At 36.0% G+C, this 26,865-nt stretch overlaps 3 protein-coding genes across 3 annotated transcripts; all 3 read right to left on the bottom strand.

Annotated features, from left to right (window-relative positions):
• Positions 1-4,850, bottom strand: LOC142632184 (small ribosomal subunit protein mS75). Its single transcript, XM_075806598.1, has 4 exons — positions 4,720-4,850; positions 2,966-3,721; positions 1,249-1,438; positions 1-896 (listed from the first exon to the last, which is right to left on the bottom strand). Exons 2-4 carry the CDS (start codon positions 3,646-3,648, stop codon positions 678-680), a joined length of 1,092 nt encoding a protein of 363 aa, XP_075662713.1. The 5' UTR covers positions 3,649-3,721; positions 4,720-4,850; the 3' UTR covers positions 1-677.
• A 4,988-nt stretch (positions 4,851-9,838) lies between these two features.
• Positions 9,839-10,692, bottom strand: LOC142633000 (uncharacterized). Its single transcript, XM_075807296.1, has 2 exons — positions 10,544-10,692; positions 9,839-10,085 (listed from the first exon to the last, which is right to left on the bottom strand). Exons 1-2 carry the CDS (start codon positions 10,690-10,692, stop codon positions 9,839-9,841), a joined length of 396 nt encoding a protein of 131 aa, XP_075663411.1.
• A 10,661-nt stretch (positions 10,693-21,353) lies between these two features.
• On the bottom strand, positions 21,354-25,252 carry LOC142630692 (cytochrome P450 71A9-like). Its single transcript, XM_075804717.1, has 2 exons — positions 24,225-25,252; positions 21,354-22,258 (listed from the first exon to the last, which is right to left on the bottom strand). Exons 1-2 carry the CDS (start codon positions 25,167-25,169, stop codon positions 21,575-21,577), a joined length of 1,629 nt encoding a protein of 542 aa, XP_075660832.1. The 5' UTR covers positions 25,170-25,252; the 3' UTR covers positions 21,354-21,574.
• Between the last annotated feature and the right edge of the window lie 1,613 nt (positions 25,253-26,865).

Genomic DNA, 26,865 nt, shown 5'->3' with positions numbered 1-26,865 from the left:
TTTTCTCAACAAACAAGAAATTAGTCCATGTCTATTCATTCTCCAAGATTGCACTAAAATTATTAGTAAGCCAAAACTTGATATAAAGTTAAAAACACTTTAACAAAACTGATGAAGAAAGAATATGTCTAATGCCAAGAATGGAAATTATTTTGGAAATGGCAAGGATCTAAATCATACAGAAGAAAGTTCATGAGCCACTCCATTAGCTGTACTTGTGGCATGGGACTTCCATTCTGATGGACTTCAGTCCTGTTTAAACATCCAAGTGATAATTGCTTCACTATTGATAGAGCGGACAACTCTGCTACTCAGGATTGCAGCAAAATCTGTTTCCAAACACTCCACTAGGTTAGTCCGAGCTTTGAGAAGACTGCAGCAGCATTAAGAGAAACCCAGGCTTTAAAATCTCTAATTGCTTGAAGCTGCATTAATTTTCACCTAAAGTTTCCTCAATCTTAGACTCAATAAGAGGCAAGGAGGAAGTATTGCTCACTGGGCACCTTTGTTCAAAACAAAGTTGCTTCCTAAAAAGTCTCAATACTAATGCAACAGAAGAAAAAATATTAAATAAAAATTGAGGCAAATAAAATGATGATAACAACACCTCAGTCGAAAACACAAAAGCTACAAAAATCCTTGATTTTGAGATTGATTCAAAAACATAGACATGGTCATCACGGCAATATCTTCCGTCGGCGGCGGGGGGTCTCTCGCTTCACATACATTTTCTCCATTTCATTCAGAGGTCGACTGGAACCATCAGGCAAGCTGACAAATTTCCAGCCACCACCACCTCCACGTTTCCCTCGTGGTCCCATTTTCTCTACCGTGAAATTCCACCCCTCTGAAGGACGGCGTCGGCTATACTTGTGGCATTTCACCTCCCCTGCCAACTGTACACAAGCAAAACCATATCATATGAAGGGTTCATGATACAAACAATATCATATAACCCCTATATATATATATATATAAAAGCCATTGGATACAAGCCAACTTCCTCTAATCATGACACCTAGTAAGTTCTGCTTCCTCAATCCTCACCTCATTCATCTGAATGTGTGTGACGATTAAGGAAGCATGACTGGAAAAATAGATGAGCTCATTTGCCCTTGTAGGAAATCATTTAAATAATTGAAATCCAATAATAGAGAGCACAAAAGCTTATAATAACAACAATAACAAATGATTATTTTTTTCACTAGCTTTGTTCCAGGGAAAATGCAGGGAATAAATAGAACTTACTTTCTTTTTGTTGAAGTTCATCTTCTGGAGAAATTCTTGATAAAGCATTTCATCTTCTTTCTGGGATATCTCATAGTGGACTTCATCGAGATCTCTGGTAGTACCATCCCAACCCTCCGGCATGACTTTGAAGTCAGGTTTGTAAGGAAGGGAAGCCACATGGAATTCCCTGTCATGAGAGTTAAAAAATCTGCAAGAGGAAAAAAAGATAATTAAAATAAGAAATTGAGTTTTTTCTATACAATAAGAGGAAAAATCAGCATACAGCAGTAAGCTAAAGTATATTTGTGGTGATGATGAACAAATCACCATCTCAGAACAATAAGCTAAAGCTTAATTGTGGTAATGATGAACAATTTGCCAGCTCAAAACTGTCTCATTCACATTTACATCAATAAAAAAAATTCTTATGTGAGTGTGTGTGATGTATGTGCATGCATGTGTACTAGCAATGATGGCATATACACATGCACATGCACATGCATGCTATAGACTCTAAACCTCATAATTTTCTAGGTACAATTTATTTTTCACAGCTTATTTAATAGGCCAATAATCGAAAGCTTTATCAAACAGCCTAAAGTAATTTTCAAACATCACCTCAATCCTCGCACTTACTCTCACTCAAAGATTGTTTATTACCACTAGCTCTATTCTATCAATTTCAGTCACCATTCACTGCCACCACTACAACTGACCATCACCCCACATCTACCCATCTAAACCAACATAACCAAACACCAGTCAACCCCCCCCCCCCCCCCCCTTCTCCAATACGCACCAAAAATTCCAGTTTTAATAATGAACTCAATTCTAGCAAATAGAATCTAGTAATTTGGTTAGTTCAAAAAAATCTAATCAATTAGCAATATACTATTTTATATATCAAAATAACAATTTCTGTAATGACTGAGGAAGAGAGTGAATAACTAGTTGTAGTCCAATCTTACCAATCTTAGAGTGATCTCAAAATAGAAAAACTTCAATTTTATTACTGACGGATCACTCTGCTCAAAAGTCCTCACATTCCTTGATCTCCACATACCCCACATTAAACATAAAGGACCGACCTCTCAAATTTCAATGTTGTGCCATTTGCCAAAGTATCCTTTCCAGCAAGCCAGTAACTCGTATTTCAAAGCAAGCAATTTTAAGATAGACAAGCAGACAATTCACATTACAATGTGCATACCCACTGACTTGTATTTCAACTTTCTTAATTTAGGTAGTCATTTGTCATCAATACCAGTGAGAGAAAGTGGCAGGGTGAAAGTAGAAACTTTAATCTGGACTTTAGAGGGCTTATCTGGGGCTTAGCCACTGCTGGATATGCAGGCCAGATTAGCAATGGGCTGACTAGATATGGGATGCTTAATGAAAATTATAATTTCATAAAACATGGACAATCATCCTAAATCATGTAACTACCTACATTATCTGTGTGAATGGCTGTAGAAGAATGGACTTTGGGCCATCAACAGTCCAATACTTCAACATTTTCAAAGTAATTACAACTTCAAATAAGCACAATGCAGTCCTTCAAAGATTGGCAACTAATTCTTCCAGACAACATATCTTACAAACAAACATGTCATAGAACCTATTTCCAATCAATGTAAACCACACAACATCTACATTTACCAGTCAAAAAATCATAACAACAGAAATAAGTACCACTCCAGTTTGAACTAGGTAATGCTCAGAAGTAATAACTTACTCAGGGCAAGTATCAAGCAAGAGCTCAACAGAATCATCCAAAGGATGCCCAAGCTTTTTCTCCTCTTCCTCCTCAAGCTTCTTCAACCAAAGAATGGCATGCACTCTCTGCCTCATAATCCTATAATCCTTGGCTAGCCTCTCGACTGTGTACACCTCGGGATTCTGTTTGTGCAAGCGATACATCTCGGCCTTCTCCAAATCCTTCAGATAAGACCCTCTAGCACCAGGCTCTCTTACTTGCTTCAACAGCACACTCATCTCCCGCATCCTCTCACCCCACCCATCCACAAATGCCTTACTCTTTCGATTCTCCGCCTCCAATTCTTTCAACCTATCATCAATTTCTTGCAATTCAGAGATTACCAAAGAATGAGATGTGTCTCCTCCACTTGGTGGGGGGGCCTCACCATCAAAATGCTCCTTGGTCAACCCAGTCGACCAAGAGGACACCGAATCCCACCCCAAATCACCTGACGTCGTATTACCAAATGATCCTGCCACACTCTTTTCCCACTCATCTTTCCCGTCATTTTCACCAGATTTTGCTGAAAAGGCTCTCAAGTTGATTACATCATTTCTCAACTTGGTTTTTGTTTTGTCTGTTAAAACTCTAGCTGTTGTAGTGCTTGAGCCTAGCGAAGTGGATGACAATCGGTATATAATGCGGTGCAGATTTTGCATTGTTTCAGCAATCTCCCACAAAGGTGGAATTGTTATCCCTGTCTACAATGCTACGCCACAACTACAAAGGATCCTGGAACCAAAAATATAAAAACTAAAAACTAGCAAAATATAAAGGCCAATGAGCTCAAGCTCAAATGGCAACATAGTAAGGAGGAGGGTCAGAAATGCCATGCAGTCAAGACCCAACAGGTGCATGTGTAATAGTATATACGCATATGCATACGCACAGACAAGAATAAGATTAAAAAATTAAATTAAATAACAAATTTAAAAAGGAAAAGATTAGGGCACTTTGATATGTAAGATTAAGAAGCCCAAAAATCTATTTGGTAGCTAAGAAACCCAGATAAAAGAAAAGGAAATTCTATATCTCATGATCAAAAAACAAAATAGTTATCCTCACCAGTATAAAGAAAAGCCCAAAAAACCCAACTATTCTAAACGCATTGTGTTAGAATTTTTTTTTTCATTTTTCTTAATAGTCCTTTCATTAGGTTCAAATGTTTAAATCCAATTTTCTTTTCTCTTCCCACCAACCAAACACAACTAGCTATACATACATATCTAATTACTCATTTTTTAAAAGAAAAAGAAATAGAAAAAAAAGGGAGGTTTCTGCTTAAAAAGCTGAAGAAAATGAACAAAGTAATAAATGGCCAAGCATTTTGATTGAAAACCTTAATTTAGTTTCTTTTCCCTCGCTTTTTCTCATCAACCAAACACATCATCACCAATATCGCATATTCTCAGCAACCAAAAAGACAGTTCAGCTCACAACATTTCTCGGAGCAATATATTCAAACACGTAGTGCGCACAAGATATTCAACGAAAACCCATTATGGAACTGACAAGAGCTAACTCAAAATCAAAACCCCAAGTCCAGAATCAAACAAAACCCAGATGAAATCAATAAGAACAAACTCCAAAACTAACCTCCAAGACCCCCATATAAAAATCAAGAAGAGAAAAAAAAAAAACCCCCAAAACTATTAACCTCCAAAACCCAATAGAAATCAACAAGCGGAAACAAACAATAGAAACACACAGCAAAACCAAAACTAACGAACCTTTTTCTCAGCTTAGGATCTCAATGACATGCCTCTGTCACTGTGAGCTCTCACTTGTGAAGACCAAACCGAGCCGAGAAGAGGTCATATCAGTATATCAATTGGGTATAGTAGACGGCTTATTTTTCCTTGTTGGGCTGGGCTGGGCTGGGCCTGGGCTATTATGTTCTTGGAGGGGAGGGGGCCCACCAAAGGCCCCAAACATGATTTTAATACCCAATTTACTTTTGTGTGTGTGTGTGTGTGTGTGTGTGTGTGTGTGTGTGTTTTTGGTCGGGAGCAACAGGCAAGTATGGATTTTGGGGTTTTCTCGCAGGTGTTCAAAGTCTGAAACAGAGGAAAAATAGTAGAAGAAGAAGAAATAGAGGGAGTGTTAACGCGAGTTTCACGTATTAAGTAAGTGGATAGGTATTTAAATTTAAAAAAAGATACTTAAAGTACTGTACTTAGGGTATTATATCTAAGTTTTATTATATATATATATATATATTTATATAATTCCATTGAAAATAGAGTTTTTGAAACATAAAGGCCAATTAAGTTACAAAAATATTGTCATGCGAATATCAATTTTATATAAGTTTTGTTATTATTTTCTTAAGATAAACAATTGTGCTTTTAACTTTGCAATATCATTTCTATTTTACGTACAAGGAAAAAATATCTATCTTTGTAATAAAAAAAAAATTCTCCAATTTTAAGTGTTTGATGCAACTAAAAATGTAGGCCAATTTGAAAATATTTTCAAGTTGATTATACATTTTAGGGCATTTTGGCATAAAGTCATTTTATGCATGTATTTTCAGTCCACATAATTTATGCCTCAAACAAAACAAAGTAACTTACTCTCTTAGCCCGTTATACACCCACTAACCCATTGACCCACCCTTCTTAATGATCCATCCCTCTCATCATTGCCTACATCCACCACCCCACAATCCAAACTTCAAGATTGTGACACAATCCCAAATCTTAGACTTTGTCTATTTCTTTATTTCAACAATTGTTGATAGTTGAACAATTAATGTTGATTATCGTCGTATGCTACAAAGTTGTAGTACTTTGAGTTAGCTTTGCAGCCAAACTTGAATCACCGCAATCCAATATATGAGCTCTAAGGCCTTAGAGGTTTTTGTTAGTGACAGTGAGCTTCAGAGTGATCACTATTATGAGTATGCTGGGTATGGTGATGAAGAGTACAGACCTGATTTTTCACAATTTGGAGGCCATGATAATGCTGAATTTACTAATGTTGACCATGGTTAGCTATATAAGGTAGATGCTAAGCAGGTTTGTGCTAGGAGGGCTGGCAAAACACTAGTTGTTGATGACCAAGTTGAGGAGAGTAGTGAGGATGAGGGGGGTGACTTAGAAGAAGAGCTAGAAATGCAACCAATGAACATTGGTGAAGATAGTACTGAAAATTGGGACAATCAAGCTGAAGATGATGAGGTTGAACTAGGACAAATGGGTGGTGGTGTCATGAATTCAGACTATGAGAGTGAGGAGTTGCTTAGCCTTGATGAATCATCATCAAGTAGTGAGAATGGTAATGATTCAAGTGATGATGACAACCCTATTGCTGAGGTTGAAAATTCTATTAGGAGGAACAAATATCCAATCTTTAGGCCAGTAGCCAAAGCTGAGCACCTTAGGTTTGAGAAGGATATGTTGTTTATCTCAACTAAACAATTTAAAGATGCTATAACTGATAATGCAGTCCATGGTGGGTGGGGTATAAAGTTTGTGAAAAATGACTTGGTGAGAGTGAGAGCCCAATGCCAGCCAAGGTGCAAGTTTGTTGCCTACCTTGCAAAGGTGCCTAGGTAGAAGAGTTTTAGATTGAAAACACTAAACATAGAACACACATGCAGCAGAAGTTATAGAAATCCAAGGTGCACATCATCATACATTGGGAAGAAGTTAATGAAGAGGGTTAGGAGACAGCCTGACATAAAGCTCAAGGACATTCAGGATGCTGTGCATGAGAAGTATGTGATTGACATAAGTGTAGGCAAGGCAAGTAGGGCTAGAGAGAAATCTCAAGATGCTGTTGATGAGGCCCAAACTGCACAGTTCAACCAGCTATGGGAGTATTGTGATGAGTTAAGAAGGTGCAGTCTTGGGAGCACAATTTTGATGAAGGTGTATACTTATAATGATGGTGATTTGGCAGCTGAGCATGCCTTGACAACTAGGCTACCATATTTTAAAAGAATTTACATCTGCTTGGAAGGTTGCAAGAAGGGCTTCTTGGCAGGGTGCAAGCTAATCATTGGTCTAGATGCATGCCATCTGAAGACCAAGACAAGTGGTCAGCTGATGTGTGCTGTTAGAAGAGATCCCAATGATGAATACTTCCCCTTCGCATATGCAGTAGTCGAGGCATAAACGAAGGACATTTGGACCTGGTTTCTTAATTTATTGCTTGCTAACATAGGAGATGGCAATAGATGGGTGTTCATATTTGATTAGCAGAAGGTCTGATGGTAGCTTTATTGTTTGCTCTATTAATTGTGGTTGATAGGTGTTCTTAATTTATTGTTTGCTGAATTAATTGTGGTTGATGGTAGCTTCATTGCTTGTTGAATAAAATGTTTGTGGTTTGCAGGGGTTGGTGAACACCTTTTTTGACAATTGGCCACAGTATGAGCACGGGATCTGCTGCAAACATTTATACAATAATTTGAGGAAGAATCACCCCAGTGTCCTTATTAGAGACCTTTTTTGGAAAGCAGCCAAGGCTACCTATCAGCAAGAACATGAGAGGGTAATGAATGAGCTAAAGGAGGTGGATGAAGATGCATTCAAATGGCTATAGTCTCACTCAACAACTATTTGGGCTAGGCACATGTTCAAAAGTGATGGCCAGAGTGACATAGTCTTGAAAAACATGTGTGAAAGCTTCAAAAGCAGGATAATTAAGTTCAGGAGCAAACTTATAATCACCATGGTATGCATAAATGTGTCTTATGATCCATAGACCTGTGTGATTCATGAATGATTAATTCTCCCTTTCTCTTTATGTGCTTGCAGCTTGAGTGTCTTAGGCTATATCTGATGACTAGATTTCAAGCAAACAGACAAATGATTATGAAGGTGGAATCTGAGTTGTCCTAAGATAAGGAAGAGACTGTACAAGGAGAAGTTGGCACGTAGCAAGTGGCTAGCATGTTGGGCTGGTTGTAGCAAGTTTGAAGTGAAGAATGGGTTGGAGAGTTTCACTGTGGACTTGGAAGAAAAAAAGTGCAGCTGTAGAAAATGGGACATAACTGGCATACCATGTTGCCATGCCATTTCCTGTATCTTTTTCAACAGGGAAGATGCTGAAAAGTATATCAATGCTTACTACAAAAGGACTACCTACATTGATTGCTATGACCCCATTATAGAGCTCATCAATGGCCAGAATTTGTGGAGACCTAGTGGACTGCCACCTGTGCAACTCCCTATCAAGAGGAGACCTCTTGGCAGGCCTAAGAAGAAGAGGGCACTAGAGCTTGATGAACCTAGAAGTCACAGAAAAAATAGAGGTATAGGCATCTCAAAACAATGCAAGTTATGTGGGAAATTAGGACACAACAAGAGGAGCTGCAAGGGAGAAGTAGGAGGGAACTCCTCCTTGCCTGGGAATGCATCCCAAGTCAATAGGACCACTCAGAGGGTAAATAAACTACTTTGACTTAGATATTACCATTGTTTTATTTTTCAGTTGGCATACCATTAATTGTTATTGTGCATGTGCTTTCAGGCAGCTAAGGATGGATATGCAAATAGCCCAACTGTAGGTAGTGCACCTCAACCCCCCACTAATAACTAGTCCAATCCAAGACCAAAAAGACAGAGGAAGAGAGGTGCAGTCACTACTGAGACCTTGAATGCAACTGGGAATGCAGCAAGGTATATGGCAGCAATGAGATCTGGTGGAAGATAGCAAGCTGAAGTAGGACCTTTTTTTTTTTTTGGTGTGCTATATGTTGAAAGCACTCTTTATATGTTTATGTAACTACCAGGACAAGTGGCATCTTGGTATACTTATATAATGGCAGACCAAGTCCTTTTTTTGTATGCCTTCAAATGGGTAGACTTTGTCCCATATTTTGTAATTATTGTGGTACACCAAAAACTATCATTGGTGTTAATTAGTGATCATTAGTATTTACAAGTGATGCTGTGTTTCTGTGTTCATTAGTATTTACCCTTTCTCCCATTGTTGTGATGATTGCAGGTTGTGCTTGAGCTTGAGTGTATTATATAGTCAACTTCCTGCTTTTGTTTTATTTAAATGGGGTTGTTCATTATAATTTTTTCCTCTCATTTTGACAAGGTGCCGAAATATGTGTCAATAATGGTTTAGGTTCCATTTTCTTGCTTGGCAGACACATTGCTGCATTGGTGTAGAACAGGTTGTAGAACAAGTTTATTTTACAAGTTTTAGAGTGTATTAATGGCATGCTGACCAGCTCTCTTATGAGGAGTTAATGGCATTGAATATTGCTGCATTGTTCAGTGGAGCACTATTCAGTGGCATTGGTGGTTCAATGGCATTAAAACAAGACATTTCTCAATTTTAGTCTATACTGGCAGAATTATTTCACTTCTCCCCACTTTTAATCTTTCTTAGAGATAGCATTTATTGTACCAGCTTCTGAATCTGTTCATGTGCAATGTCATGTATTAATTGATGCCCTTCTCTTTGGAATGAGATTATTTAGTTCTTTCCTTTGTATTCTCTATGTCTTTGTACTTGTTTCATATATGTACTTAAATCTTTGGAGTTAGTCTTATGAAGTGAGTATAATGCAGATACATAATATTTCTCAATGTTAGACTCTGTTCAAACTACTTTGGTGTTGAGTGCAGCCCCAGACAGATTACAGAAAGAATTACACCAAAATCTCAAAATACAAGTCATAGATTAATTGGTATACAAGTCATAGATGAATTAAAAAGACCATGTTCTATTGCTAAAGTCTCAAATTACAGAGAGAATTACACCAAAATTCAGGCCTTTTTCACTAGAATTACACCATAATTACATACCAACACATACCAACACTAATTATGGCCTTTTTCCACTAACACCTACCCATCTAATGACCCTTTTCCCCCCACCGATTTAGCCAACCAAAAGAAGCAACCAACAGAGTAGCATCCCACTTATCACTAGAGATAGCCCCAAGCAGATGAGCAGCCTCTTCTCTCTCTTCATGTAGCCTGCAATGACAGCTTCAAGGGTCAAAATCCATTGCCTTTGCTTTGGAATTAGCACCTTGCCACACTCGCAGATTTCATCATCACGCCACAGAAAAAATTTACACTTGCGTCTAGCTTGACACCCAAGAGCCAAATAAAACCCATTATATCTTCAACCAAAATCATGAAAAAACAACACATAGTATTAGCAAAATTTATGCCCAGATTTTGCTAATATTTGTATTAGCAAAATACTAATATCCTTGAAACTAAAAAAGACCCACTAAAGAAAATAGCCCACTAAAAAAAACAGCTAAAAGACCCATTAAAAAAGACCCCCAAAAAGACCAACTGAATAGAAACCCAGAAACTAAAGTGCTTCCAAAGTTAAAAACTTGAAGTGCTTCCCAAAGTTAAAAACCAACCCAGGTAGTAAAATTGCTCACCAAGTACAAAAATACAACATAATGAGAAAGCACAACAGAACCTAGAAACCAGACCAACCAGTACAGAAATCGCAAATGCAAAAAATACCCATCATAATTTAAGCAAAAAAGTTCAAATTTTTGGACCAACCCAATTGGACACTCGTAGAGATTTTAATTATTTGGAAAAAGAGAGATACTACCTTACCCAGAAATTTGGACACTCGTAAAACCTTCTTCCAGGGTTCTCAGGTGTCCACGAAATAACCAAAACAGGTTTCTCAGAGCAGAAGCATCGGGTTGGGGCCCTTTTTATCAAGCTTCCACTTGATGACATCGAACTTGAATCCATGAGTTTGTGGTAATCGAGGAGCTATGTGGTGAGTGTGATGAGCATGGTGAGTGAGGAGCTGTGTGGTGAGCGTGATGAGTGTGGTGAGCAAGGAGATGTGTGGTAAGCAAGGAGCTGTGTGGCAAGCGTGGTTAGTGGGGAGCTGTGTGGTGAGCGAGGAACTGTGTAGTGAGCGAGGAGCTGGGTTTGTGGGTTAGTGAGGAGCAGAGAAAATTTGGGATTTTAAGACTTAGAGATTAGGGATTTCAATTTGGCGAGAATGGTCAGCTGATTTGGGGTTTTTTCGGTTAAGGATTGTCACGTGAGGGCCACACGACTAAGTAAGGGCTGAACTAAGGGCAATAGGCCACATGGACAATAGTTTATTATTTTTTATTTCTGCCGTCTACCACGTCACCTTATTCCATCTCTGATGTAATGGCAGTGACTAAACTGGGAAGCGTTTTTCAGGATAGGGACTAAATCTGGTAAAAATAAAATGTAGGGACTAAAGTGGGAATTGACTGAAAATGTACGGACGAAAAAGCGATTTCTGCCTATATTTTTTATTGGAAAAAACAATGATGTTACATATGAGAAATGATGATGATTTCTCAACAAAAAAAAAAATTAAAAAAAAAAAAAATATATATATATATATATATATATATATATATATATATATATATATATATATATGAGAAGTGATAATTTTTTAGTGGAGAGACTTATTGCTGACCCTAGTCTTTGGCTAAAAATGGCAACTTGGTTAGACTTGGCCACGATTGGAAAAACCTAGGCAATAAAAGCGTTATTATGCTATGTTGATAGGTGTTTAGAAGAGATGCCAACAAATTCTTGTTACAATTAATGAGATTTATAATTTTACGCTCCGTTTGTTTCAGTGTAAAATATTTTTAAATGTAAAATATTTTACAGCATTTAAGTATTGTATCTAAATTCTGCCTGATTCCCTTATCTTTATGTGTGTTTGTTTCTCTCTATAATTTAAGAGGCAATTTAATGTAAAAAATTAGGCGAGCCAACTAGTAAATGCCCTCAAAGTACTCCCCCATGAAAATTCTATAAAAGGCATAAGGCCATGAGTGAGTGACATTGTAGAGCTCAAACACTTATTAGTTGTTACAACACAAAATATATTAACAAAGGAAACTGCATAAAGAAACACAATGAGGTTCATCATGAAGACAATGTTCCTTTCCTTCCTCCTCCTCGCCATACTCATGACCACAACAAGTGCAAGAAGATCTCAAAGAAGACCAGGACTACCTTTCCCTCCTTCGCTCCTGCTTCAAATCTTGAAGAAGACAATTGACCAATTATTGCAAGCCTATTTTCCAAATGAAAGACTTGGAACATCCCAATATGTTTTTATGTTGTTCTGCCCTCAAATTTGTGAAATCGTATGAGGGCATCTACGAAACCTGCTGATTTCTCCGACGAACTCCAGCAGAACTGGAGTCAACCTTGGCTTTGCTCTTGATGTTGATGTCAATTGTTAAAAGTATTAATGTTCAACTACAAATAATACTGCTGCTATCTATATATGGTCTGCAGCAAAACATTAGCTAGCTATCTATATATAAAGCTGCAATTTATGCAGTTAATGTATCTATATGAACAAATAATAAAGTGCTTTTGCCTTTTTGGGCATGCATCTATGACTATGCTAGCGTGTGAGATAGACATGACAAAGTGTTTGTGAATCGTAATGAACATATGCAAACTCCCCAAATCCTACAAGCAATTTTCGCGTGGAAACATCCTATTGCATGTTATATGTTACATGCCTGTGTATCAACTATGTAATCTACCCTTCAGATTCGCGGAGATTATATACATTAATGTCATAATAACATTAATCATGATATAACAACTGATTTATCAATCACATTTATTTTTAATCAAATTATTATAAACTTGCACTGCCTAAAAGTTTGCATAAATTGAATATTGAAGCTTTTAAGCGTGAAAGATATTTTTAATTGAAAAACCTTGAATCCTTCAAGAGAAAGAAAATCTTTGTAAAGAAATTATTTTAATAAATTCAAGTATTTTTACTCACAAAATAAAAAAATTAAAAAAAGATGCCTGATGCACAAGATCGATAGTAAAAGTAGTGTTTGTTAATGAATTGTTCTAGAATAAGGACAAACAAGTTTTTAAGGGTCTCCTCTCATAACAAGCAAGGATTTAAAAATGATAGGTCGTGGAGTTGCTCTTACTTGATATATCCAAATTCAATAGTAATTCCTATATTCTTGCTTTGGATGAATAGAAATCGTTGTACTCTTCCAACATTTAACAACTAATGGTACATGATATGCATGTCTTGGTAGCTCTTCATAAAGGGTAGTCTTAAGACAACAGCTTGGACTTGGAATTTAAAGCCATAGACAGAATACTAAGTTGTGTTTGCTTTTGGCAGTACGGTGAGATTTTAAGACTTGAGCCTTGGTCTAAAAGGAAGAACTAACCGATTAGTCTATTTTGTATGTCATTAGTAATGCTTTTGATCTCTAAACTTTCTGTTGAACCAACTGATTGGTCAATTTAAATTTATCTTCATTGTTAACTATGAGTTTTGCTGAATTCGAAGATTTCTAAACTTTTGTTGAACCTACTTGGACTTCTAGCTTATTCTGCTGCTAAGATTTTAGTTACTTTTAATGCTGGTTTCTTCCGTAATAATTGCAAACTGCCTCTTGCAGTTTTTAATATTGGAATCTAATTAGCAACTAAGCTTGTTATTTGTCAACCATTCAGGCAATTAAGATAAAATGTTAGTTACCATTGCACACTCTTGGTGCAATAGTCACTCCACAAATATAAGTGTTTATGGAGTGTAGAGGGCAAGGGCCGGAGTTTAAGTCTCTAAAAGAGAGTTTCACACACATATATACCTAGATTGGACTAGAGTAGAATTTCTATCTTATAAAAAAAAAATTAAAAAAAAAAAAGATAAAAGGTTAGTTGTCAACATTTCAAAAAACAGAAACTACAGGTGGTAGCAAATGAAGAGGAAATTTTTTTACCATCTAATGAAGAGAAAAAACATGCATATGCGCACACCTCATGACTGATTGTCATTCAATCAAAGTCTAGAGCATCTCTCTTGCATCATTTATGAACTACATATCCAACCTTACACATCTATAAATAGATGTAAGGTGTAATGAAGTTTTATGTACAGAAATATTGCATTGAAATTAAATGCAAAAGCAATAATACTATCTTGTCCACTTATTAAAAGATTCCAAATTTTCTGTCACACTTTCTCCACTCCACATATTAAAACTTGTCACATGTCCATCTATTTAATAAAATCCTAATTTTGTGGCTTTATTATTTCAGTTACCTAAATTTATTAAAAAAAAAAAAAAAAAAACCAAATCAACCCACATTTCACCACCAATAGCACCACCTTCATTCCCCGGACCCACCAACTCCTCTAGTCACAACCATCCATCTAAGGTACCATCTTGGAACTAAACAAAGCCAAGCCAGATCTAGGACCTTCAAACTCCAATATTCTTGTCATTCCTTTTCTCAACTTTCTCAGGAACTAAACATTATAGTTGATTTAGATCAGTTAAAAGTAGGTGGGTGGATGGGTGATGTATAAAATCTATTATAGTTTTCAAATAAAACTACTTTTATTTTTATTTTGTCTTCCTACCACTGAAAATAAAAACTTGTCTTATCAAACTCTATATTTTAAGGTGCTCCTTGTGATGGGGAAAATCATGACCAAAATTTTCTGGGGCCAATGGATGGCTATGACTGAAGGCATTGGTGGCTTCGGCAAACGATGGTTGTGGTGTTGGTGGTGGGATGTGTTGACTAATGGATTTTTCTTATTTTATTTATTTATTTAATTTAGGTAACTAAAATATCGAAGCCACTAAATTAGAATTCAATTAAGTATTAGAAGTTTGTGGTTATATAAATAAATTTACCTTATTCCAATAACTTAAAACTTTGAAACATTCACTCTTTCTTTTGAAGCTGAGATGGAAGAAATTGAAGTTGAGCAACAAAATGAGAAAAATGACAGAAGTAACAAAGTTGGACAAAACGGCAATAAAAACAGAGATTGTACGAATAAAATGACAAGGAAGAAACAAAAGGGCAAAGTGCACCGTATCACTTAACCATTAGTTGTAGAAGTTAGTTATTAGTTATGCCAGCTATCATGAGTTCATTGGTTGTAGTTTTAAATGGTTAGTTATGCTTTTGGGTGCCAATTACTAAGCCCCTGTTTTCATGTATATAAGAACCTGTAGAGCTAATTATGTGGTAACTACTTGTAACAAACTGATTAGCAATTACAAAGTTAGTTTTCTCTCAACCATCTTCAAGGTTTCATTCTTTTCTGCTTTGCATTTCAGCTTTTCACATGGTATTAGAGCGAATTTTCTTTCACTTTCCTACCTACCAAACAAAGTTTTTCTTTCTGAATTAGCTTTCTTCACTTTTCATGGCCTCCGATTCTTTGAGTGCACCTTCTTCTTCGTCTACACCAACTGCAAGTGCAGCCATGGTAGATGAATCAGTCAATAATCCCTATTTCTTACCAGAAAATGAGAATCCTGGTTTGATTCTCACATCTCAACCTCTCACTGGTCCTGAGAATTACATGACTTGGGTGAGATTTGCGTTTTTGGCTCTGAGTTCCAGAAACAAGTTTGGATTCATTAATGGTTCAATTTTAGAACCAGATCCAACTTCACCTTTGTTCAATTCTTGGAATAGGTGCAATACTACGATCCTTTCTTGGCTAACCAATTCACTCAGTCCTGATCTTAAAGCTAGTGTGATGTACATCAATTCTACAAAAGACTTGTGAATTGATCTCAAGAATAGGCTATCTCAGGATAATACACTAAGATTGTTTGAGTTGCAAAAGGAGATTTCACATTTGGTTCAAGGATCACTCTTGGTGAGTTCCTATTTTACCAAATTCAAGACTTTATGGGATGAGTTTGTGAATAATCAACCTTTCACTGTTTGCACTTGTGCCTGTGTTTGTGGTTCTAAATCATCTCAGTTAGATGCACAACACAAAGAACATGTTTTTCATTTTTTGATGGGCTTGAATGATAGCTATGGGAATTTGATTGGGCAAATCTTGCTTATTGAACCTTTTCCTTCCCTTAACAAAGTCTGCCCTTTGGTTTTACAAGAGGAGAAAAGGAGAAATATAGGCAGTACTGTTAATGTAGTTCAACAGTTGGATGTTGTGGCAATGTATGTGAATAACAATAGGTCTTTTCAAGGTAATCAAGGTTAGAATAAAAAATGGTGGGAAAGGAAAGAAAGATAGACCTGTTTGTACCTATTGTGGTTTCACTGGACATATAGCAGACAAGTGCTATAAGCTCCATGGAAACCTCCTGGTTATAAGCCTAAAGGAGGTAATAAGTCAATGGCTAATCAAGTTTCAGATCTCTTTGGTTTTGATACTAATAACATTGGTTTTTCTAATGCTCAATCCAATGTTTTTCCTGCCTTGGGAGTTCAATCTGATGGTATGATTCAGAATTTGGTTACTGCTCCTCTTGATGCTCAGACTGGTTTTCGGAATGGTGTTGGAACCACATCCTTTGGCATTGCACATGGTGCGCATGTGGTAGTTCTGTTGGTGGTAATGGTTCTTTTATGCAACAAACTCCTCACTCATTTCAGCCTCACTATCCTATTTCACCAGCTCAATGTGAGCAATTACTCTCTTTTCTCAAAGGGTATACGGGTACAGGTTCAGGTTTTGGCACTCAACCTAGTCATGTTGCTTCTATCATAACTCCCAATAGCATTTCTGGTTCATCACAAACACCATTGACCTTACCTTCTTCTTCCAATCCAGCTTCCAATTCCTTTAATTTCTCAGGTAATCCTTTTTGGATGCCTTCTAATTTCTCTCATTCTGTGTTTCTTGCTTAAGCAGTTGATAGGACTACTTTCAAATCTGATTCTTGGATCAGAGATACAGGTGCCACAGATAATATGCTTTATTCAGTCTCTCATTTTACTTCTATTACATCCATTGTTAATACTTGTGTCTATTTGCCAAATGGGGATCAAGCCTTAGTCACACATGTAGGCATTGTTCATATTTCACCCACTTTTGTTTTAACTGATGTGTTATGTGTTCCTACTTTTGGTTTCAACCTAATTTCAGTTAGCAAACTTACCAAAACCTTATTTTGTTGTCTCATATTTTTTGGTAATTCTTGCTTCGTTCAAGACCTTGCTCAATGGAGCATGATTGGTCAGGATAAAGAGAGCAATGGCTTATATCTGTTGGATTCCTCATCTCAGCAATGGTCTTCTACTCTCACTACTGCTACCAGTCCTTCAAGCATAGACTTGTGGCACACTAGACTAGGACATCCCTCATTTTCTAAACTTCAATTGTTGAAAGGTGTTGTAAACATTGATGCTTCTAATAAAACTACATGTTGTGACATTTGTCATTTTTCAAAACACAAAAGACTTCCTTTTCCTATTAGTACTCATGTTGCTTTTGCTCCTTTTGACATAATACATTGTGATCTTTGGGGTCCTTTTGCCACTTGTACTGTTGAAGGTTTTAAATATTTTTTAACCATTGTAGATGAATTTTCTAGGTGTACTTGGGTATATTTACTCAAACTCAAGTTTGACACTCAGTTTTTAATTCCTAATTTTGTTCATATGGTAAAAACTCAGTTCAACAGCTCCATTAAGACCATTAGAAGTGATAATGGCACTAAATTTTACCTTAAAGATTTCATTCACTCCAATGGCATTTTGCATCAGTTGTCTTGTGTTGACACACCTCAACAAAATGCCATTGTTGAAAGAAAGCATCAACATATTCTTAATGTTGCACGAGCATTGAGGTTTCAATCTCAAATTCCCTTGTGCTTTTGGGGTGACTATATTCTTATTGCTGTTCATTTGATTAATAGGGTCCCTTCTAAGTCTATAGGTAATAAAACACCTTACGAGATGTTGTTTCATATTCCACCTTCTTATGCACATCTTAGGTGTTTTGGTTGCTTGTGTTTTATTTCTACTTCACCTTCTCACAGACGCAAATTTGATCCTAGGTCCAGAAAATTTGTGTTCTTGGGCTATCCTCATGGCATTAAGGGTTACAAAGTATTAGATCTTGCTACTAATTCTGTTTACATCTCTAGAGACATAGTGTTCTATGAGTCTATTTTTCCTTATGCTTCTGATTCTTCTCCTTCCACTTCTTACTTAACTGATTTTGTCTTTCCTCATGTCACTTCTGACTCTTCTTGCCCTTCAGATTGCTTTCCTTCTACTACTTCTGATCATTCTATCATACATTCTCATGATTTAGTTACCTCATCATCTGTTCCAATTATCTTAGAACCTCCCACTTCCACTTCTCTTTCTGATCCTATTTCTTTAGAATCTACCCCTTTATCAGATCATATTCATACTCCTATTTCTGATTTAGCTGTCTTACCTACTTCTGATTCAGCTGTCTTACCTACTATTCCAATAATTCATCCTCCTTTAAAAAGGTCTACCAGACCTCATGTTCCTCCCTTTTACCTCTCAGATTATTTTTGTAAAAGTGTTGTTAGTGCCAAACCTTAATTTGGTCTTCCTTATGCTCTTTCCGATTACTTGAGTTATTCTCACTTAGGTTCCACTTTCAAATCCTTTGTTCTAGCAATTAGTGCTGCTCCCTCAGAGCCTGTTTCTTTTCATCAGGCTGTTCAATTTCTTGAGTGGGGAGTTGCTATGGACAAGGAGATTGAGGCTTTGGAGGTAAACAATACATGGACTTTAGCTCCTTTACCTCCTGGTAAGACTGCCATAGGTTGCAAGTGGGTTTACAGACTCAAATACTTACTCGATGGGTCAATTGAAAGATATAAGGCTCATTTGGTTGCTCAGGGTTTCACTCAAAAACTTGGTCTTGATTATTTTGAAACCTTTTCCCTTGTTGCTAAGTCTGTTTCTGTCAGAATTGTGCTTTCCTTGGCTGCTGTGAATGGGTGGTTTTTGCATCAAATGGATGTCAATAACGCATCTTTACATGGTGACTTAGTTGAGGATGTTTACATGTCTTTACCACTTGGTTTTCACAGCAAAGGGGAGGGTTTAGTTTGAAAGTTGAATAAAAGTCTTTATGGTCTTAAACAAACATCAAGATAATGGTTTCAGAAACTTTCAACTACCATATTGTAGCTGGGGTTTGTGCAGTCCAAATCAGATTATTGTTTGTTCACACATTCATAAGGAGGCTCTTTTACTATTCTTTTGGTTTATGTTGATGATATCTTGCTTACAAGGAATACTCCTGCTTGTGTTACTGCCTTAAAGAAGTTCCATGATGATCAATTTGGTTTAAAGGACCTTGGTTCATTAAGGTACTTATTGGGTTTAGAAGTGGCAAGGACTGATGCAGGCATTAGTTTGACACAGAGGAAATATGCCTTGGACATTTTGAAAGACACAGGATTTATGGGTTGTAAGCCTATCAAGTTTCCTATCGAACAAAACCTGAAATTGTTTGAGGGTAAGCTACTTGCTGAACCAAGTATGTACAGAAGGCTTATAGGTAGGTTATTGTACCTGAGTTTAACTAGGCCTGATATAACATATGTTGTGCACAGATTGAGCCAATTTGTGTCACAATCTAGAGAACCTCACCTATTGGCAGCACATAGAGTTCTACAGTTCATTAAAGCTTCCTTAGGAAAAAGGATTTTCTTCCCTAGTAACACAGAGTTGTACATTAAGGCATTTTGTGATGCAGATTGGGCTGGATGCCCTAATACCTGTAGGTCTCTCACAGGGGTAGTGTTTAGGTCCTCTGCAGAGGCTGAGTATAGGGCCATGGCAAGTGTGGCTTGTGAGATTACTTGGGTAATGCAACTACTCAAAGATTTGAAAATTGATCATCACAGGCCTGCCATGTTGTTTTGTGATAACCAAGCAGCTCTATACATAGCTACCAACCCAGTGTTCCACGAACGAACTAAACACATAGACATTGACTGCCATTTGGTCAAGGACAAGATTTTGGAGGGTAAGATCAAGACATTTCATGTAACAACCAATTCTCAAGTTGCAAGCATATTTACAAAAGCTTTGGGCATGGCAACATTTACAAGACTGTCAAGCAAATTGGGTTTAAAGGACATATTTAAACCCAAGACTCTGGAGGTAGTTGATTCAGTACAAGTCACAGAGTCTCAGACATTGGACTTGAGGGGGAGTGTTGAAGCTGAGATAGAAGAAATTGAAGTTAAGCAAAAACGACAAAAGTAACAAAGTTGGACAAAACAGCAATAAAAACAGAGACCGTACAAATAAAACGACAAGGAAGGAACAAAAGGGCAAAGCGCACCGTATCACTTAATCATTAGTTGTAGAAGTTAGTTATTAGTTATGCCAGCTATCATTAATTCATTGGTTGTAGTTTTGAATGGCTAGTTATGCTTTTTGGCGCCAATTATTGAGCCCCTGTTTTCATGTATATAAGAACTTGTAGAGCTAATTATGTGGTAACTACTTGTAACAAACTGATTAGCAATTACAGAGTTAGTTTTCTCTCAACCATCTTCAAGGTTTCATTGTCTCTGCTTTGCTTTTCAGTTTTTCACACTCTCCCTTGGGTGTGTGTTTTTCTCACCTATAATTTGAGAGGCGCAATTCAATGTAAAAAATTCAAGTGAGACAACTATTAAATGCACGCCGAAGTGCTCCTCATGAAAATTCTATAAAATGCATAAGGCCGTGAATGAGTGACATGCATTGTAGAGCACAAACACTCGTTAGTTGTTACAACACAAAATATATTATATGTTCCTCTCCTTCCTCCTACTCGCAATATTCATGGCCACAACAAGTGCTAGAAGAACTCAAAGAAGACCAAAACGATATTTCTCTCGCTTTTGTGAATTGGTGATTGATGACATCGATAAATGCAGGTCTGTTAACAAAAATCATCCCGGGATTGTTCCATGTTGTTTCGGCCTCTTATTTGTAGAAACGGTTGGGGACTAGATCGGATCCTACGAAATGTGTGAATGCATTCATGAAATATTGAGCTGATTTCTCCAATTCCCAAAGGTACAGCTGATTTCTCCAACCAACTCCAGAAGAAGTGTTTTTGCCTTTCTTGGCATGCATCAATGACTTTGCTAGTGTAGACAGGACAAAGTGTTTGTGAATTGTAATGAACATGCACTCTCCACAAGTAATTTTCGTGTGGAAAATTTTTATTGCTTGTTATACGTTACATGAATAACATATATGAATCATGATATAACAATTAATTTATCAATAACATTTATTTGTAATCAAATTATTATAAACGTGCATTGCCTAACAGTTGGTATCAATTGAATATAGAAGCTTTTATGCGTAATGATGGTTTTAATTGCAAAACCTTGAATCATTCAAGAGAAAGAACATCTTTGTAAAGAAATTATTTTAATCAATTCACTTACTTGAGATGTCCAAATCCAATGGTAATTCCTATATTCTTTCTTTGGATGAATGGAAATCTAATTAGTAATTAACTTTGTTATTTGTCAATCATGCAGCCAAGATAAAGGTTAATTAGTTGTCTAGCATTTCAGCAAACATAAACTATAGGTGGTAGCAAATGAAGAGAAGAAACATGCAAATAGACACCGCATGACCGAGTGTCATTCAAGGATTCCAGCAATAACTAGAAACACTCTTGTATCATTTATGAACTATGTAACCGATCTTACACATCTATAAATAGATGAGCGGTGTAATGAAGTTTTATGTATAACAATATTGCAATGAAATTAAATGCGATAGCAACAACAACACTCTCTTAAGCTGCAAGGGAACCTCATCTTTCATCAATTTGTGTTCACATGTATGCTGGGTTTGAATAGTAAAGACAGGTGACTTCTAATTTTGTTCCATAATTTTTTTTTTTTTTATAAAGCCACACAGGGTTAGGTATTAGGCAAAGAGGAACCTTTTTATGCATTGTAAGGCCAAATGCTTCTTGCATATCCAAATCTTGTCTTCTTATCCCAGGAGGCAATTCCCAATCAAAACGATGCAAGAGATTTGCTATTGCAAGCTCTATTACCAAGATTGCAAAGTTCATTCCAGGACAACCTCTTCGACCAGCTCCAAATGGTAACAACTGGAAGTGCTGTCCTCTAAAATCGACTGAGCTGTCCAAAAATCTCTCAGGTTGGAACTCATTTTGATTCTTCCAATACTTTGGGTCTGTTCCTATTGACTTTGCATTGACAAAAACCCTTGTTTTGGCAGGAATATTGTACCCTTCAATAGTGCAATTCTCTAAAGTTTCCTTTGGAACTAGTAATGGGGCTGGTGGATGAAGCCTTAGTCCGTCCTTTACAACTGATTTTAGGTATGTGAGTTTAGGAAGGTGGCCTTCTTTCACCCTTTCCTTTCCCTTGATAGCTTCTCTCACCTCAGCTTGTGCTCTTTGCATCACAGATGGATTCCTTATCAGCTCAGCCATTATCCATACTATTGTGGCTGAAGATGTGTCAGTTCCTGCAATGAAAAGGTCCTGTTTCGTCCAAAAGAAAATTTTCTTATTTTATGGCTTCCAAGGGTGGAAAAGTACAAAGTAATGTTTATATATATATATATATATAACTACTGAATTTAACATGTCCTCTATTGCCTAAGGAAAAAAAAATCTTATACTACTATTCAAAATTAAGTATGAGTTTGGGGAGTGTGTTTTGCGCGTTTCTTAGCTCACACATTTTTTTGTGTGAGTCATGTGCACTGTTCACTGGACCCACAAACCTCTTTTTCAACAAAATTTTCATTCAAACTGAGTCCCACAACACTATTCACATATTTAAAAATTATTTTGTTACAGTGTTTTCAATTTTTAATTTTCAGCAATAAGCGGTATTTAAATAGACCCTAAATGAGAAAATGTTGTAGATAGAATTGTAGTGGGTGGAAGTAAGAGAAAGAGAGAATAGAAGATTCCCTTTTTACCAAAAAAAGAGAGGAGAGAATAGAACATAGATAATAGAGAATCACATGTTTCAACTTGACAACCGATGTTCATGAGATAAAGTTCGTGTGCTTATATCTTTATTGAATTCTCAATTGTATTATGTTCATGAGATAAAGTCCTTGTGGTTATATCTTTATTGAATTCTCAATTGTATTATACATTGAACCCTAGCCTATAAGTGTTAGGATAAGGTATGTTCAAATTTACAACATAATTGGGTCTCTTGGTTATTACTAATAATTAACTCATAAACCCCAAAAAAAAAAAAATCTTTTAACAAACTTAGCGACTTCCAAGGCTGCAAAAGTTTATAAAATGACATATATTGCCCTAGAATACCAAAATTTCTTTATGGTTTGCAAGGTTGGGAAAAGTTTAAAAAGTAGCATGCATGTTATAAAGTGGACCATTATCGTCTTACATATAACACTTTCATAGTCTATTTAGATCAAGTGTAAAAATTGTGGGTTCTAGTGAGCTCAACTGATAAAGTCTCCATTCTAAAAAAAAACTAGTAAAGTTTTTGATGATTAAATAAGAAATCTAAGGTTCAATATCTGTTTACACCAAAAAATCAATTAGTAGCTTGATTTGATGATAAAGAACTATCATTAGATGAGGATGCCATAGGTTGAAACTTTCTCTAAAATAAAAATAAAAATAAAAAGATCAAGTGTAAAATGTGGATATTTGATATCCTTATTTATTTGTGTGAGTGTGAAATAATAATTTTCCATTAAAATTAAATGTTATCCCTAAGAGTATCAATTTTTTATTTTTATTTTTATACAAGATAGAATTCTACTATAACATAATTTAAGTGTATATGTGTGTGAAGCTCCCTCCTAGATACTTGAACCCCAACCCTTGCCCCTATACTCCACAAGCACTTGTACTTGTGGAATAACCATCGCACTAAGGGTGTGCGGTGGTATGAAAATTTTATTTTTAAATAGCTTTAAAGGCTTGAAAATTTTTGTAATTTAATGTGATTAAATAAGAGCAATGAATGATGTCATGGACATAACATTTTTAATTCTCATATGGGTCTACACAGGAAACCATTATGTGCATCATTAATGATTTATAACCTCGGCCATTGTGAAAAAAAAATTGCAAGAAAAGTTGTCTTTTTGACTTTTGGAAAACAATAGGATGTATACCAATAAATCTAAAGACATGACTCACACAAAGAGTCTAGTTAATGGATGACTTTAAAACATTGGTTAATTTACCATTTTACGAAAGTTTTAATATGTGAAATATAAAAAACTATAAAAAAAAAAAAAATTTCCTTTACATTTTTCATAAAAAGTTTCTAAAAATGTTTTTTAAACTAATACGCTTAATATATTAGTTAACATTTTCTAAGACGATAAGTTGCACAACTAAGGTGATTATGTTGTAATTGGTGTAAAATAAAAACAATATGATTAATGGTAATTTTCATGAAAGTAATGTTGCATTGATCACAATATTCAAAGCAAAAGGATATTACCGTGAGAACACCCTTGATTTGGTCATTACTAAGAGCAATAGACTGGTTTGAATCCTTCTGAACTCCAAGCAGTACATCAACAAGATCTTCATGCTCAGGTTCAGGCCTTCTAGGGTCAGGATGCTCCTCTATCACTTTATCTATGAACTCGTCCAATTCTCCAAAATTCTTTTCCAGCCTCGTTTCAAGACCATTAAATTTGTTAAACCACCCCATCCATGGGAAAAAATCTGCTATGCAAAATCCTCCCAATAAGTCTTGTGTTTCATGAAGAATCTCATGAAATCTGCTCCTGCTTTTATCTTCTCCACCATCTTGCTTCTTACCAAAAGTCACACGACACACGATGTTATTTGTTAGCACAAGTATCAATTCACTGAGATTAACCGGAGGACCCGAAGAACGAGCTATGGAATCAAGCATAAGTGCAACCTCTTCATCCCTCACAGCCTGAAAACTTTGGACCCTTTTTGCACTAAGTAGCTCCAAGATTACAATTTTCCTGACCTCTCTCCAGTACTCACCATAGGGAGCAAATGTCAAAGCAGAGAGATTGTAACTAAGCTTCTTTGCAGCATATAGTGCTGGCCTGCCTGAAAAAACAAGACCATGGGTTTTGTAAATCTCCCTTGCCATATCAGCTGAGGAGATTACTAAAGTAGGAATTGAGCCTAGTTGCAAGAACATCAGGGGTCCATGTTCATCAGAAAGGCGTTGAATTGATCGATGTGGTAAGTCGCGAAGCTGGTGGAGGTTGCCAATTAGAGGGAGCTTACTAGGACCAGGAGGGAGCTTCTTTGATTGAACAAGCTTATCCCTTTGTTTGATAAGTAACAACAACAGCAACAACAAAATGGGTGCAAGAAATGCTAAGAAAATGTAATTGCTTTGTAAAAAGAAAGAGGAGGCACCCATGTCTACATGAATGTAATAATATAGTCCCATTGAAACTACATATATAGAACAAAATAGCAAGATGTGGAAAATTCATAAAATGTAATCACTAATCAATGCAACTTGTCGTGTTGGATAGGGAATTCTCTACTAAGTTCAGTTGAGGTCCTAATCCAATTAGGGGGGCATCAGGGCCGGCTCAACAATTTTGGGACCTTAAGTGGGGTCTTTTTAGATTTAAATATTAATCAAATAATATGTATATATGTTGAATTTTTTTATTTAAAATATATTTTTCTTGCTTTTTGAGATGCAAAATTACTAATTAAGTTTTTGTATTTAAGTTCCTCTAACATTTCTTTTTCAATTGATAATATAACTAATCCACTTAATCTTTCTTGTGACATATTAGAACAATAGAACCTGGTTATTGCAACTTTTCTAAAATCGTGACCATTTTAAACTCTAAACCTGCACAAATAAAAATTAATTTAATGCATGGTTCAATAAATTAGTGTCACTATAATACAAATAAGTTGATATGATACACATTAATTATTAATTGGTATAATAATTTATAATAATAGATATAGGGAAAAACCGTGTTCAGGTGAAAAAAAAAAAAAAAAAAAAAGTGAGAAACCGTGTTAAGTAATAACTGTGGGCTACATTGCACAGTTGCGCACTGTGCAGCCTGTGCAGTGCAGATGTGACTCATGTGAGCAGGCCAGCGGGGCCTGTACTATATTCCTATCCCTAAGTTTTAAAGGAAAAAAGAGTCCTAAGCAAAAAAAAAGGTCCTTGCAATAAAACTTATCCCATGATGGGACTCCCATCAATGAAATAAACTTAAAAAATTATATAATTTAAGTTAAATAAATAGAAGACTCTGAGTCCTCATTTCCGAAAAGACAGAGAGGGGAAGAGCTGAAGAAGATTACCTCTGCTAGAAAAAATTTAAGCTAGACTGACTCACTGAGTTTGTGAAAAAAGATCAAGAATCAAGATGAAGATGAAGATGAAGAAAAAAAAAGGTAAGAATATAGATGGAGAGTCAAAAAGATTGAGAGATGAGAGATTTTTCTTTTGTTTTTGAAATTTATAATCTCTATTTTAGCATATTTTAAGAAAATTATGTTATATTATTAATGAGTTTGTCTGATATTAATTTTGATTTTAGCATATTTCAAGAATGAGTTAATAAATTTGTTTCTTAAAATTTAATTTTGCTAGCTGAAGTTTGACTATTTTTTTTTTTTAATTTTCTACATTTTAGAATACAATGAGGTCTTTTTAATGCATTTTATTGACCAAAGTGCTTAATTTTTTAAATTAAAATATATAGATAAATATATTATATATATAATTTTTTTTACAAGTGGGAACTATCTTTTATTTAAAAGTTTTTAACGATTGCATAAATTGTAACACCTACTGTACCGGCATAGATTTCAAGCCTGCATGCAGGACCATCCCTAAAAGCAGAGGGAAGCACACGTTCCAGCTAAGATGCTCGGCGGAACTCAGATAAGACTTGCCCATTAGTACCTTATAAGGACGTGGAGTCATGTGTACTGTCAAGAAAATAAGTGGACGGAATCGAAAAGAGAAAGTTCATTGTTTTCTTTTCATTTTTATCTATGGTTGAGAGTGGTCACTCGGAGTCGCGTGTTAAACTCAAAGATTTTTTTTTTTTGTATTATATTTGGATGTGCTTTACTAATTATTTATTTGTTTAAAAATTAAA

This window comes from Castanea sativa, chromosome 4 (genome assembly GCF_040712315.1).
Source record: "Castanea sativa cultivar Marrone di Chiusa Pesio chromosome 4, ASM4071231v1".
NCBI classification, from domain to species: domain Eukaryota; kingdom Viridiplantae; phylum Streptophyta; class Magnoliopsida; order Fagales; family Fagaceae; genus Castanea; species Castanea sativa.
This window is presented reverse-complemented; position numbering and strand designations above follow the sequence as displayed.